This window comes from Desmodus rotundus, chromosome 3 (assembly GCF_022682495.2).
Source record: "Desmodus rotundus isolate HL8 chromosome 3, HLdesRot8A.1, whole genome shotgun sequence".
Lineage (NCBI taxonomy): Eukaryota > Metazoa > Chordata > Mammalia > Chiroptera > Phyllostomidae > Desmodus > Desmodus rotundus.
The window spans coordinates 171,006,062-171,019,619 of NC_071389.1; the positions used below are offsets into that span (position 1 = coordinate 171,006,062).

A 13,558-nucleotide genomic window follows, 5' to 3' on the forward strand; every position below is an offset into this window, starting at 1 on the left:
CCTGAAGTCCATTTCTAGTTATGATTACATTTATGCAATTTGGAAATGAAAGATGTGATGACCTTTTTGTAAAAAATAAAATTGCATATAAGGCTGATTTTAAAAAAAGGTGGGTTATTGTAGAATGCTAAATTTAGTTTTTAGTTTCACAATGATACATTTGACCACTGTTGAGGACTTAGTGTGTATCCCTCCAAAATTCTTTGTTGAAGGCCCAACCCTCAATGTGATGGTATTGGAGGTGGAACCTTTAGGAGGTGATTAGGTTGAGGGCCTAAAGGTAGGGCCATCCCTGATGGGATTAGTGTCCTTATAAGAAGTGGAAGAGACCAGAGGCTTTCTCTCTACCTTGTGAGGACCCAGTGAGAAGGCAAGCAAGGGAAAAGGGTCCTCAGCAGGACCTGAATATGCCAGCATCTTGATTTCAGACTTCCTAGCATCCAGAACTGTCTGTTGTGTAAGCCACTCATTCCATGGAATTCTGTTGTAGCAGCCAGAGCTAAGACAACCACCGATTAATAGAAAAGTACCCTTTTATTGAGAGATAAGACAAGTGTATTTACAATATTGAATTGTTAGATCATATAGTCTGATTGGGACATTTTTTTAAAGCAGTAGTTTTCTAGGAATTACAATTTATGAAGGGGAAAGAAAAACATTCCAAACAGGTTTCTGTTACAGAAAATACATTTGAACAATGCCAGAAACACTTAAGGCTAAGTAGAATTTGACCTTTTTTCTTTCATCTTTATAGCAATAATCAAAGTACTTTTTTTTTTTTTTTTTGTCACTGAAAACAGAAGGTTAATTTTGGAAAGGAAGGAACAGTGTTTTAGAGAAACTGAAATAGTGGAGGATTAGTATGTTTCAAAATAAAGCCTCCTCAATGGTTCTGCATATGAAACACACAAACCTGCCTGCAGTCCCAAACTCACATTTGGGATTAACCAGACTCATTTCAGACCAAAAACTGCTCCAGCCTCTCAACCTTACGTGTAAAACCTTTACACGCTTCTATCTGAGGATGCTTTCTGAAATAAGATTGTTGAAAAAGAGATTTGTTAGAAATTCATGTCCACAAAGGAGTTAAATAATAACAGATGTTCTTTACCTTAACAGATACTGTTCTTGCTCTAAAAAGGTAGAATTATCTAGCCTTTGTAAATAATATGGGTCAGTCAAAAATATGTATAACAAGTCCTATGGGCAACTTGTGTTAAGTCAATCCCCAAAATATGTATGTATTTGACACTCTCCAAGTGAGGATATTACTTTTTGAAGAACATTAGACACAATACTAGGTCTCTTATCCCATGAACTATTGAGGTAGGAGTCTCATTTTGTCAATATCACCTATTTTTCACAGATTATTTCTTAAACCATATGCCAGTACCAAAAAGACAGTAATCCACAAGACTGAACCATTAGATAATATACTAAATCTTTCCTTCTTTAAACAAGCAGGATTGGGAGTTCTCTGTGCATCAAGAAATTTAAAAGAAACATAGACTGGAATACATTTTGTAGTCCTGTTTGCATGTAAAAACCACAAATTTCAACTATGATTTTGCGTTAAAAAGCTTTGCAACTGTTAAAAAAAGTAAATAGTGCAATCGCTTAGTGGTAAACAGTCCTATGGCTGTTGAAATGTGTTCCTATATCTACCACAAAAGTTGCCACTATGGAAAACTACTGAAGAAACAACCAGTTTTTTACTGCCTGCCAAGCAGCAAGAGTAGAAAAGAATACATCATTTTTTTAGTGTCATATTTTTAAGAAACTATAACCGGTTTAATTAGAGTAAAATAACCTCAGCATGTGAGCTCAGATATTTTCTCCATGTCTCAAGATGAAGAGTGACCATATGAAGCATACATATTTATTTTTATGCTATGAAAAAACTGAAAAAAATGGGACACTCAGCTCACATGAATAGCCCTTAAAAATTAGCTGTAAGTTTAACCTTTTGACATGTTACATCTTAAAGCAAACATTACCAATAGTTAGTTATTTTAGTTTGTAAAAAACATAATAAACCACCGCTATTTTTTTTTTAAATAGAAAAGAAACCACATCATGACATGGAAAATCCACTTGGTTTGCATCAATTACATCTTAAATAAAAGACTATTCAGTACGACAAGCTATATAACAGACTACTTCATGGTCAAGAATGATCCTGTTAAATGCCTACATGTAATGAAAGATACAGATGCAGTCTTTAAACTCCTAAGGATATTTCCAGAACGTGTTGCTGACCAAAGATGTGCTTAGTCAGCTATAATTTAGAAACTAAAAGCTAGTAAAGAATGATCTTTGCATACTGCAACAGAGAATACCTACTTCAGATTTTCAGCTGGCTTCAAAATATTAAGATTCAGAAGAATCAAAGTTTTATTTTCACCATGTTTACCAAAAAAAGTGATTCATACATCAAAACTGGTTTTTCCTTGGTTTTAATACATTAAAATAACATAATCCAATCATGTAACCCAATCTAACTCATGCATCACTTTTGGGGACACAGTACCACTGGAAATATGTCTTCAATTGCAGTGGACATTTCTAAAAAGCAAATGCCTATGGGTGGGTGCTCCTGAACCTTCAAAATAAAAAAAGAGTCAGGCACCACAGCTCTCTAAGGATGGGTGTGTTTTGCACATTGTGGAAAGAGTTTCAATATGCATCGTAACAGATTTCATCTCCTTCAGTTGGCTTGCTGACTCCTTAGGTCAAGAGTTTCAAACGCACTGTAACAGACTTCATCTTCAGTTTTCTTGCTCACTTCTTAGATCACCTGATTAAGAAGCCTGGTTTCATTGCTTCTTTGTTAACTGTTGTTGGTATTTCGTAGATAGACATTTTAAACTTCTGTAAAGAGCATTACAAGCTATTTCATGTAATTTAATTTTGTGCTGAATATTCTTCAAAGGATTTTATAAATAATACAATATTTTAAATGAGTCTTCAGTTCACTGTTGTTATACCATATTGTTGCTTTCTCCAACTTTATCTACAAACTGCAAAAAGAAAAACAGATAATTAAAAGAAAGCCTTCAGCATTATAAAATATTACATCAACATTTTAAATGTTGATTTAACCCAGCTCTATAAGATTTGTGGAAATTTAAGGTATGACCGACAATGATTAATCCAGTACTACTCACCACCATCTTCTGACATACAGAAGTGTATAAAAATTTTTTTTCTCTAAAGTTGTTTTGGCATGACATGTTCTACATATGACTTTAAGGGTGCAACATGAGAAATGCAAGACAATGAATGAAAAATTGGATAAAATGAAGTTAACACTGATAGCTTAACAAAAAATAATAAAATAAAAAGCTGAAATGTCACAGCCATTCATTCATTAATGAACCCAATAAGATATTTCAACTGACCATGATTGTGGATCTCTTCTGGGCCTATGTAGTCTTTGAACAAACAGATTTAACTCCATTAAGTTCAATAATTAACAACAGCTATTACTAAAAATACTTTAAATGTGTATCTGCACTATAGACAAAGTGACAATCTTATTAAAAATAGATGTAATGATGCAAGCATAAAATCTTTGTAATTACTGAACATAGTTTTAACAAATACTAATGTAAGTGGTTATTTACTTTGGTTACTTCATCCGAAATACAAAGCAATTGGGCTTTCACCAGCATTCCAAATGGGAGATGCAAGCAAATATTGAAACAAAGTAATAGCGGAGATATAACAAGTAAAGTAACCAACGTGGTTATAATGCCATCAAAATCTAGCCATCTTTCTAACTCTTTCATTTCATTATTCACATTTTTCACTTAAGCATTATTATAATGAAGTAATAATAATAGGAAATATAATAGGTATCCATTGATACAAATGTTGAAGAATGCTTAAATTAAGGACATGAATAATGATAATTCTCTAACTAGAAGTTTCAGTAAATTCAAACACCATTCTAAATATAAACAACACTGACTACTGTCTGAGTTTGCAGATTAATGCCAATAAAATCAGGATATATTCCCTGTAAGTCTAGGTTCCAAAATCTTTTCTTTAAATTTCATATTATGGCAAACAGGCGACTAGCACACTAGAACTAAATGTCGCTCTGAAAGTACTCATGGGTTCATTAGAATTTGAAGGTGACTTAAGGAGGTGAGAAAGCACAATACTCTCTCTTTAAAGGTAACTTCTAATATGTAGATTGTCTGGGTTGTACGATTCTGACTCTAAAATTGACTTGGCGATGAAACTACAATCAAGCTCATAGTGGTACCTTCAGTTCTTTGAGAATCTGATCAATGCTACGGACTATATCTCTAGAAACATCTAGCAAAGTCTGTAAACAACTTTAGGCCCACACTGGAAGACCTGATTTGCCAAGACCACTCAAATCACACAGACAGCTGGGAACAGAATTTCATCATCCAACTTTCAGTGTCATATTGCTTCATTTCATTGTCTTATTGCACCTCGTTTGGTGAGACAGTCTAAGAAAGAAAATATTCATAAGAAATAATGATGTCATTTTTACATTATTGCTTCTGAAATTAGAGATCATATAAAAGTTACCTGAAAAGTACGCTGAACTCTCAGAGTGAAAGGTAGCATAGCATATCAATCCGAATTGTATTAAAAAATAGAGAACAGTATTGAAAATGAATACAGTGTAACAAAATTTCAGATTTTATCGATTTACCGATGGTTATTTTCGCTGGTATTCATGATAACCATGTTCTATGTGATACAACCATTTATATTGTAATAGAAACATCAATTAATCATGTCTCAATCACTCCAATTTCTAAAAGTGAAGAGCATCAAAGATTATTTTGATGGGTGAAAAATTGTATTTCTAAATACAGGACGACTTACCGATCTAATCCCGGGTAGATTCAAGAGGGACCCAAGGACTGGCACTCTTCTAATGAAGCCAACGACCACAGGAAAGAAGCCCCTACGCGAAGGAAAAAATAGTGCTCTGTACTTGCACATTCTCTATTACCAAAATCAACTGCTAATCAAGTAAAAAGAAATCTGTTAAAATTTTGAAAATTTTAGAGACTTCAAACTTCATTTAACATTTCTTACCGTTCCCAGGATTTGATTCCTTCCTTAATTATGTTCTTGTCAGATTTTCCATATGTACCTACAAGGCATTACTACTATATCCTACTAGTATCTTTATCTGTTTTCAGTATTAGAAACGAGTTCTCTAAGGCAGATTTGGCACTTAATTCATATTTATATCTCCTGTGGGCAATACAGTATCTGGCAAACAGATAAAGTATTGATGTATACATTTCTTGGACAAATTATTAAACCAATCTTAGTTAAAGGTATTTTCTTGCATTGCATAGTATGGCTTATTCACTTGGTAACCTGCATTTGTAAAATACTATGTATGAAAATCTCTCATAGTGTGTAAGGTAAACATTTTCTAATGTGTAGGAGCACTAACGAAACCGCTATTGAGTGGCAGTACCTATGAAGTGTCAGGTGCTACACAGTAAATGCTGGACGTACCTATGTAACCATCACTTTCAGTTGATGAAAATAGCAAACAAAGACAGTGTCTTTAAAGGCCAATAAAATGAATTTTATTAAATTGGAAATACTTTACAAGATAATTCATACCCTTACACAGGCAATTATCCACATTTGATAAGCATTTTATAGCTGATTAAAATACCAAAAACTGCAATAAAAGATTCAGAGTAAACAAAAATCCATTTAAGAAAATTACAGTCTTCCTAACCATGCTGATAAAGCTATCTAGGTTTTTAAAAATAATTATTTGACATACTGTTTTATGGAAAAAGAAAAAGTAAAACGACTGCCTTACCTGAACAACAGAAAGAATCCGTAAATTTCGAAGATCATGCCTATCAAAGGCCAACCGATAAGGACCACAAATACGCCACCCAGGAAAAATCCTGTGGCTTTCATTTTATGTTTTTGGAAGAAGAATCTGAATGTTCTTTCTAAACCAATTACAAAAGCCAAGCCAGCCACAAATAAAACCTACAGAAGAAAAAAAAAATGCAACATAGAAAAAGTAGATAAGCACACTGCATAACTTTGAAAAGTAAGGTCAAAGCTAAATATAAAAAAAGGTAAGGTCAAAGCTAAATATAAAAAAAGGAGCACATCTGGCCTTTTAACGTGGGCAATTGACCAGAGAAAACTACAATGCACACCGAGAAGCAGAACCAAGGAGTGGGCTAAGCATGTGAAAGCTGGAGTAGTACTGTGCTATTCTCAATCCTCCTCTATCTTGATTAAATGGAGAAAAAGAGAAACAAAGAAAGATTAGATGTTACCAACTAGCATCTGCATCAGCAGTGGTTCTCCCAGGGTTAGCTACATGGAGACAGCTTAATCAAGCAGGTGAATAGCAAGGCAAAAGAGGGAAGCTGACCACAAATATGTCCCCTGAAGGTATTCCCGGTTCTGCGAACCTCACCCTGAGCTATAGGAGCTCGTATGGATTGGTGAAAACACTGACATGGCCAAGGTGATAGAAGAAGAAAACATACAAAGCCAGGAAAAGGATTCTAGTTTTACTGATTCCAGAATATATGGTGGCAGCAGTGATAAAAATACAGCCATATGTTCTTAAATATACATATATTGTGGATGTTTTCGGATAGTGGGCAGGAAATGGTGATCTATTAGAAGCTTGTTTTTCTCCAAGTTTTATTCTCAAATCCTTGCCTTTCATTATTAACATTTTTTAGTGAAAAATATTTCAGATAAACATTGATTAAGCCAACGGTGAAGCTTCATATTGATACCAATGCTGTTTATATTATTTATTAAACATCAATTTTGAACAATTTCGTTATCCTTTTTATTAGTCAATTTCCAATTAAAAGCCCAATGGTAATAGCCACTTCAAAGATATTTAATGGGGGCCATCAAGTTATCTACTTTTAGCTCTTATTTGGAGGCAGCCTTGATTTAATCTACTGTAAATCATACATCAAACATTTAACATAATCATGGAATTAGAAAATCTCATTAAGTGTTCACCTTTTGTTTAAATGGAAAGCTAATGCAAACAGAGAATATAATAGAAATCTCTACGTGAGTAGTAGTGAATTATTTCCTCTAAATTTAATGGCAGGCAAGATTTCATTTGTAGCTAAAATTTTCCTATTAAGTTAGTTAAAATATATATTGAAAAACTCACATTTCCAATAGCCAGTAGTGCTTTGTCAAAAAAGAGAATCATTCCAAAGAACAGGAAAAACACTCCAAATCCTGTTAATCCCATTCCAATTTCTGCAATATAAGTTACACGGTTAAGGGTGGAACACATTAAAGTGACATTAAATTAAAATCCCTGTAAACTAAGATAATTTTTCAGTTTTTTTGTGTTGCTGATATAAGGAAATAGGTCTCTCAAACTGTGTTACCATCAGTATTTAGCCAAGTAAAGGGAGCAAAGGGATTTAGACATTGAGCTTTAATAAACTGGGGATCATGAGACTGCCTGCTTGGCCAGGAAGATACAGCTTCACACACCAGGGGACCACAGCATTTCTCTGCCAAGGGGATTAACACACCTCCCTTCTTCCCTCCTTTGGCATCAGATGGTTGAGGGGCACAGGGGGTGTTGCTGTACCACAGAGGCCTGTCAGTCTAACTAGGGGGTGTAAACCTATGAAAATCAAGCGAAAACTTGGGAAGTTGACTGGTCATTTTGAAAAAGCACCTGGTCTGTCCCAAACCAGAGTTCCTGGTTACAATCCCAGGGGAACAAAGAAAATCTCTCTCTCTCTCACCCCATGACCCACGCCCGAAAGGTGCACTCGCCTGTTCTCTCCACAGCCATGTGGCCCCACCAGCTGCTTGGCCCGTGACTGTGCGGACTCCACACGCAGGCTCCAGGGCAGAGCCTGAATTGTCTCAGCGCAGCAATGGACAGCAGCTGGAAACACATGCTAAGCTAGCTGGAGCAGGAACTCTGGGCAATGGCCTTTATTCTGGCCCCACTGAAGACAAGACTGGACATGGTCCATGGTGAGACAGACGGAGATGGGACACTGGGAAGTCAGGAGGAGAACCCCCTTAATTTGACATCACCAGTAAAGTTTACCATGGAGCCCCATCCTCCTGTGCAGGTCTCAGGAAATTCTTTTCCTTGTGACACTGCAATATCTCCACTTGCACTGATAACAATTGCAGGTTAACTTTGTAATGACAGTCACTAATATCTATAACACATTAAATTAATATGAGCAAATTACCTTGGAATTTAAAATATAAGTGGAAATTTCTAATTCTTATATGAGAGAGCATTCCTTAAAAACATACCCATAATAGAAAAAGATAAATCAGGATTCTAAACTTTGGCTATGTATTTTTTCCCTTCCAAGAATCCCTCTGGCATCAGACATAAATATATGGGTTTACTTTTATTAATTAACTTATCTCCTATCATATTCTATGACTGTTATTTATATGAACCATATCTGCAGTGCCTTCTTTCCCCTCTAAAATGAATTCCTTCTATAACCCACTAGAAAGTGCTACTGTAGGTCGGCACAATATACTTCAATACAGTGGCAACAGGAAATACTTTGACAATCAGGTAGCGAGCGCTCTCCTCAAAAAGTTAAGTTTCAAAAGTTAGGTATCATTTTTAACTTCTTGATGGCTTATCATGGATTTATCTTCTATAAATTTATCTAAACTATAAATCCATACACATTTTTAGTCCTGAAGTCACCTCTCCAAAGTTTCAAAGAACACTTTTACTTAATATTAATATTCTGAGTTTTTGCACTTTCATTAAAAACAAAGAACTTTTTTGATCAATTCCTAGATGCCAGCAACTCTTCTAAGTACTGAGTATGTACACAGTGGTGGGTGAAGTGTAAGCTTTGAAGTCCGTATATAAAATTAATAATTGTATTGCCTTTACATTCTCCAGGACTTTTCTAGTTTGAAGAATGTAACTTTCTAAGGTTACAGTTGTACTTTTCTGTTAATACTACAAAGCACAATCAATCCACTAAGTCACCTCCCTGATCATTTTAGTTTTGTTTTCAGAAAATAGTTACCAATCCACATTTTACCCAGAAGCACCATCTACATCAAATAATGAATTAGGGCAGAAAACATATTTTTGGAAACAGAATTTTAAATACACTATTAGTGATTTCTGATATGTTATATAACTTTTTTGCCTCGGCACCAGAAAGCTAAAATCTTGGTCACAGCTACTTAAAAAAATTTTTTTAAGCCATGTAAAATGTTTTGATGAGTTGCAAATTTATATCATATACCTTTTTCTAATTCCTCTACCTCCTCGATTTATACTTAACTACTGCCTTCCATTCCAGCTACCTTCTTCTCCCAAAGTTATGTTAAAATTTAGGTACTTGTCTATAAATACACTGGTAAGTGTATTCCACAGACACTAATTTCCATGAAAATTTGAGGCTGATACTTTAATGCTTAAATGCCTTAAAAGAATTTACCAAAATAACTGTTTAGGTGGCAGATATAATTTCCCAGAGGAAAATATGGAGCAAGGAAAATCCCATTAAATAATTATTGAGTAGTTAGGGTTTAACCACTGGCATACGAATTAAATGAATATGACTAATTTTTATCTTTTCAAAAATTATACCAATGATTACATAGAACATTTTGAGATGTTTGGTCAGAAAGGGAAATATATGGAAATATATCTGTATTGCCATATAGTTGAGAATTTACCAGAATTGGCAATTATAAGGTACTTTACACATATAACTTAATCCTCCCAAAACTACTGTAAGGTAGGGGGGGTATCATTACATTATTTTAGAGATGCTGCAAACTGACGTTTAGAGGAACTGACTTAATTTGCATAAAGTCACACTTCTCTTCCCATAGAGCATTTGAACTCAGGCCTACTGGAATCCAAAGTCTGTGTGCTTAACCATTTTGCCATACCACTTCCCTCAGGGCTTCTGGGTTAAATTTGTTTGGTTAAATGAAACTCAAGGTCATCAGAGTATACTGAACTTCTGGGGGAAGCATCTTTAGTTGATTCAAGTTTAATTAGTTTATTAATATAACTAAGTAGATGTTAGTAAAACTATTAGAAATTTACTATTGTGGAAAAGGACAGTGTCTAAATATGGTTTTACACTTAATGACATGTTTATACAAACGTGTGGTAATTCCTTTAAGAAACTGTGAGGTAAAATGTAGCACCAGCCCCACATTTCATATGGGCAACCAAAGACCCAGAGATTTGTAACTTACCCTTGACCACACAATCTGCAAATATGCAAGTGGTGGTGATGGTGGTGAGGCATGGGGATGAGGGAGGGCGGGTGTTGGTGGTGTGGAGTCAGGCTGGGAATTCAAGTCCAGTGTAAGACTCCACAGTATGAACAACTATAACATGGAAACCAAAACATTCCTACTACTTTATCCAGTGTACTCAAGCAGATGTTTGTAACATCTTTTCCAAAACTGGCACTAGCATGATGTCGCCAAGTACTCCCTAACATGACGGGGTCAGAAGTCTCAAACTGGCCTCACTGTGCCTATTTCTCATCTCCAGAATTCCCTTCTTCCCTTTGCCAGTGCATTCAGAAGCCTGCCCTCTCACCACTAGAAATGGACCCAGTAAAATAAATTTATCTTCCTCTTGTGCACTATCAAACCTTCATCCCTCTTTCCATTGTGTGTGTTTAATGAACGATCTGATAAAAGCAGTCTAATAAAATGAGTTTGTCTAAAGCAAAAAGTTTATTGTAGAAATATTATAAGAAAAGACATGCTTAATCCAATGGCACTTACTTTGGCATTTTGGTACCTGATCTTAAATATTTTAAAGCAGCATTGTCTTTCTTTGTATGCCCTTTAAAAAAATAGATGTCAGAATAAAGAACTCAACTGAATTGAACTCAACTGTGTATTATGGTAGAATTTCAGGCTATGTGATATAATAAAGTAAAGATTTAGAGGCAGCAAGGGAACGGCCCACGCCGTCCCACTCAATAAATCTTCTGTTTTATGGGGAGAGGGAGAGTGCTATTACAGACTTTTCTGAAACAGTCATGAATTGTCATTTATTCTGCTGTGATCAGCACTTGGTCATCCTCTCCCAGAATCGGATTCCCTGAATTATCTTGGCAAGTCACTAGAATGATGGCCAATACCTGGAGTTAAATACACAAACATCATTTGAAGTCCAAAGAGCTTTTGATTCACTAATCATTTTGTGTTCCAATCCACTGTCCTAATTAAAACATTTGGCAGAAGAGCAGCAAAGAGCATAATACATTTTCCCCATCAACTTAATGAAGAGGGGAGAATGCTTCCCATTCTGCCCATATTCCAACCCAACACTCTTGTTCTGGTTTTTGGAAAGATATAAATGAGGAATTTGTCCCAATAAGTCTTCAACATCAAAGAATGTCCATGCACAGGATAAATAATTCATATTTATATCTGGGTAACAATCAGAAACTTAGATACATAGGAGTAATAATATTTACAGTTAGGAAAACTGTGCAGCTTAAGTACTTCAAGTAATTAAGAGTTAAAAATAAATTCTAGCAATTTATGTATACAATTCTGCTAATTTCCTTGAGCAACCTAATTTTAATTTAACAGAGCACTATGTCTCATAAAAAATATAGGCTCTGAATATCTACAAAATTTCTCAAAAAATGCTTAATTCCCTAAGATAAATATCTACCTGTGTTGGAACTACTTTTGCTATGAAAGAATTTCATCATGCTAAGACAGATCCCAAAGTTTGTATCATCTTTTATATGCTAGTAGGGTACAGTAAAAAGAACAAAGGTTTTTAAGCCAGCAGAGCTGAGATCAAGTATGGTTTCTGTAACTTTACTTATGACCATACACTGAATTTCTTTTGAGCCTCCTTTATTTATAAAAGAGATATATTCCTCTCTACCTTACAGGGCTCTTATAAGAATTGAGTGCAATGATTTATGCGAAAGCACACGGTAAACTGAAAGAAGATGCCACTCTACAACTGCTAGTTTTATTTTAAGTTAAAAAAAAAAAGGACTACACTTAGATTTACTCTGATCAGAACAGATGAGGCCAAATGACCAAAAAGGGCCAGGGGAGGTGGCCCCAAAGTGCAGACTCAGCCCAGTCTCGGGAAGGAAGAGCCTGACTGGGGTGGCTGTGTGTGTGCACCTCCTTAGGAGCTCTGTGAAGTTCAAGTCAGCCACGACTCAAATCCAAACCTTGAAACTCCACTTTAAAATACAGCACTTTAAGTAAAGTGCTGTTTTCATTTCAGCAGACTGTTTAATTCTCAAAATCTTGAAAATCCAAGTTAAGTTGACCAGAATAAGTAAAAGGCGTGGCTGAAAAAGCACAATGAGACAAAAAAATGTCTCGACCGTCAAAAGGTAGGTAGCACAGGGTTGGGCAGATACGTGAAGATAAATTAAGTCTGGTAAAAAGGAGTAGAAAAGTGGGAATGTTACACTGAAAGAAAAGTAAACATAGCAACGCCAACTTTAGAGATAAGACAGGCCTACAGAATTCTGAGGCCGGCAGAAAGAGATGCTAAAATAATAAAACAGGTCACAAAGCACAAAATAAAATACTAACAAAAGAAATCCTTTAATCAACACAAAATGACTTTTTACTATTGTAGAAGCATTAGCTGGAAGAAAAGTGAAGTCATTTCAAGGGATTTTTGGAAGGTTCCCTCCATTGCTGGCAAAAGGCGCGTGTTCAACACATTTAAGTGTGAGCCTATTTTCAAAAAGAGCCTGCAATAGGTGACATTTAAAATATCGCTTCCCAGAAAACCGGCCAGTAACTTGTAGGGGACCCCAACTCAGTCTTGTCCACAAACGTCCTCAAGAGTGGGCCGCTGTGGCCGCACATCAAACTTTCTCCGGTGGCGGTCCGCAGGAACAAAGCGCCCATCTCACTGCGGGTGAGGAAGCGGCGCGACCCGGCGCGAGACACACCCTCGGCGAGAGCACCCCGTCCCCAGCTCGGGCGTCTCCCCAGACGCCAGTGACGCTACTCCCTGGCCAGGTCCGCCACTGCACGTCCAGCCCTCGCCACCGCAAGGCAGCCCTCCAAGTTCCCAGAGCCGGAGCGGTTTCGCAGGCCGCCGCCCCCCAACGCGGAGCTTCATTCATTGACCCGCAAGCGGGGGTGGGGGGAACGGCAGGGCGAGACCCAGCCCGAGCAAGGGGGTGCGAGGCTCAAAGCGGGGACCTGGGACAGGTTCTTACTCTGGGTGTCCGTTAAGGAGATCATGGCTGCAGAGGGGAGGACGGCGACGACGGCACCTCGAGGAACCCAGGATGCGAAGCAAAATCAGGAGTAATGAAGCCGGGAAACAGCCCAGGGAAAAGCCGCCACGTCTTCCGGAAACACGCAGACACTCTCACCCCAGCTTCCAGACGGCTTTCTATTGGCTAAACCCGCTCCCAATATCAACCGGTTATCCGTAGTCTTGTTCGGTGACCCGCTGGTGGCCACACCCCTCGACCAATTAGAGGAGGATGTTACTTGCAATTGGTGGATTGGACTGACCCGGAAG

The 13,558-nt window shown here is 36.8% G+C and overlaps 1 protein-coding gene across 1 annotated transcript; it reads right to left on the reverse strand.

Annotated features, from left to right (window-relative positions):
* Nucleotides 1–515: 515 nt before the first annotated feature.
* GOLT1B (golgi transport 1B) lies at nt 516–13,415 on the reverse strand. Its single transcript, XM_024575752.4, has 5 exons — nt 13,248–13,415; nt 7,193–7,284; nt 5,843–6,021; nt 4,873–4,954; nt 516–3,020 (listed from the first exon to the last, which is right to left on the reverse strand). Exons 1-5 carry the CDS (start codon nt 13,270–13,272, stop codon nt 2,982–2,984), a joined length of 417 nt encoding a protein of 138 aa, XP_024431520.1. The 5' UTR covers nt 13,273–13,415; the 3' UTR covers nt 516–2,981.
* Nucleotides 13,416–13,558: the final 143 nt, after the last annotated feature.

Coding starts and splice junctions, on each gene's coding strand:
- GOLT1B (XM_024575752.4), bottom strand. CDS start 13,272: ATGATCTCCTTAACGGACACCCAGA. Junction 4,955..5,842: donor GGATTCTTTCTGTTGTTCAG/GTAAGGCAGTCG, acceptor TCCTTCGCGTAG/GGGCTTCTTTCCTGTGGTCG. Junction 3,021..4,872: donor ATCTACCCGGGATTAGATCG/GTAAGTCGTCCT, acceptor TTCTTTTTGCAG/TTTGTAGATAAAGTTGGAGA.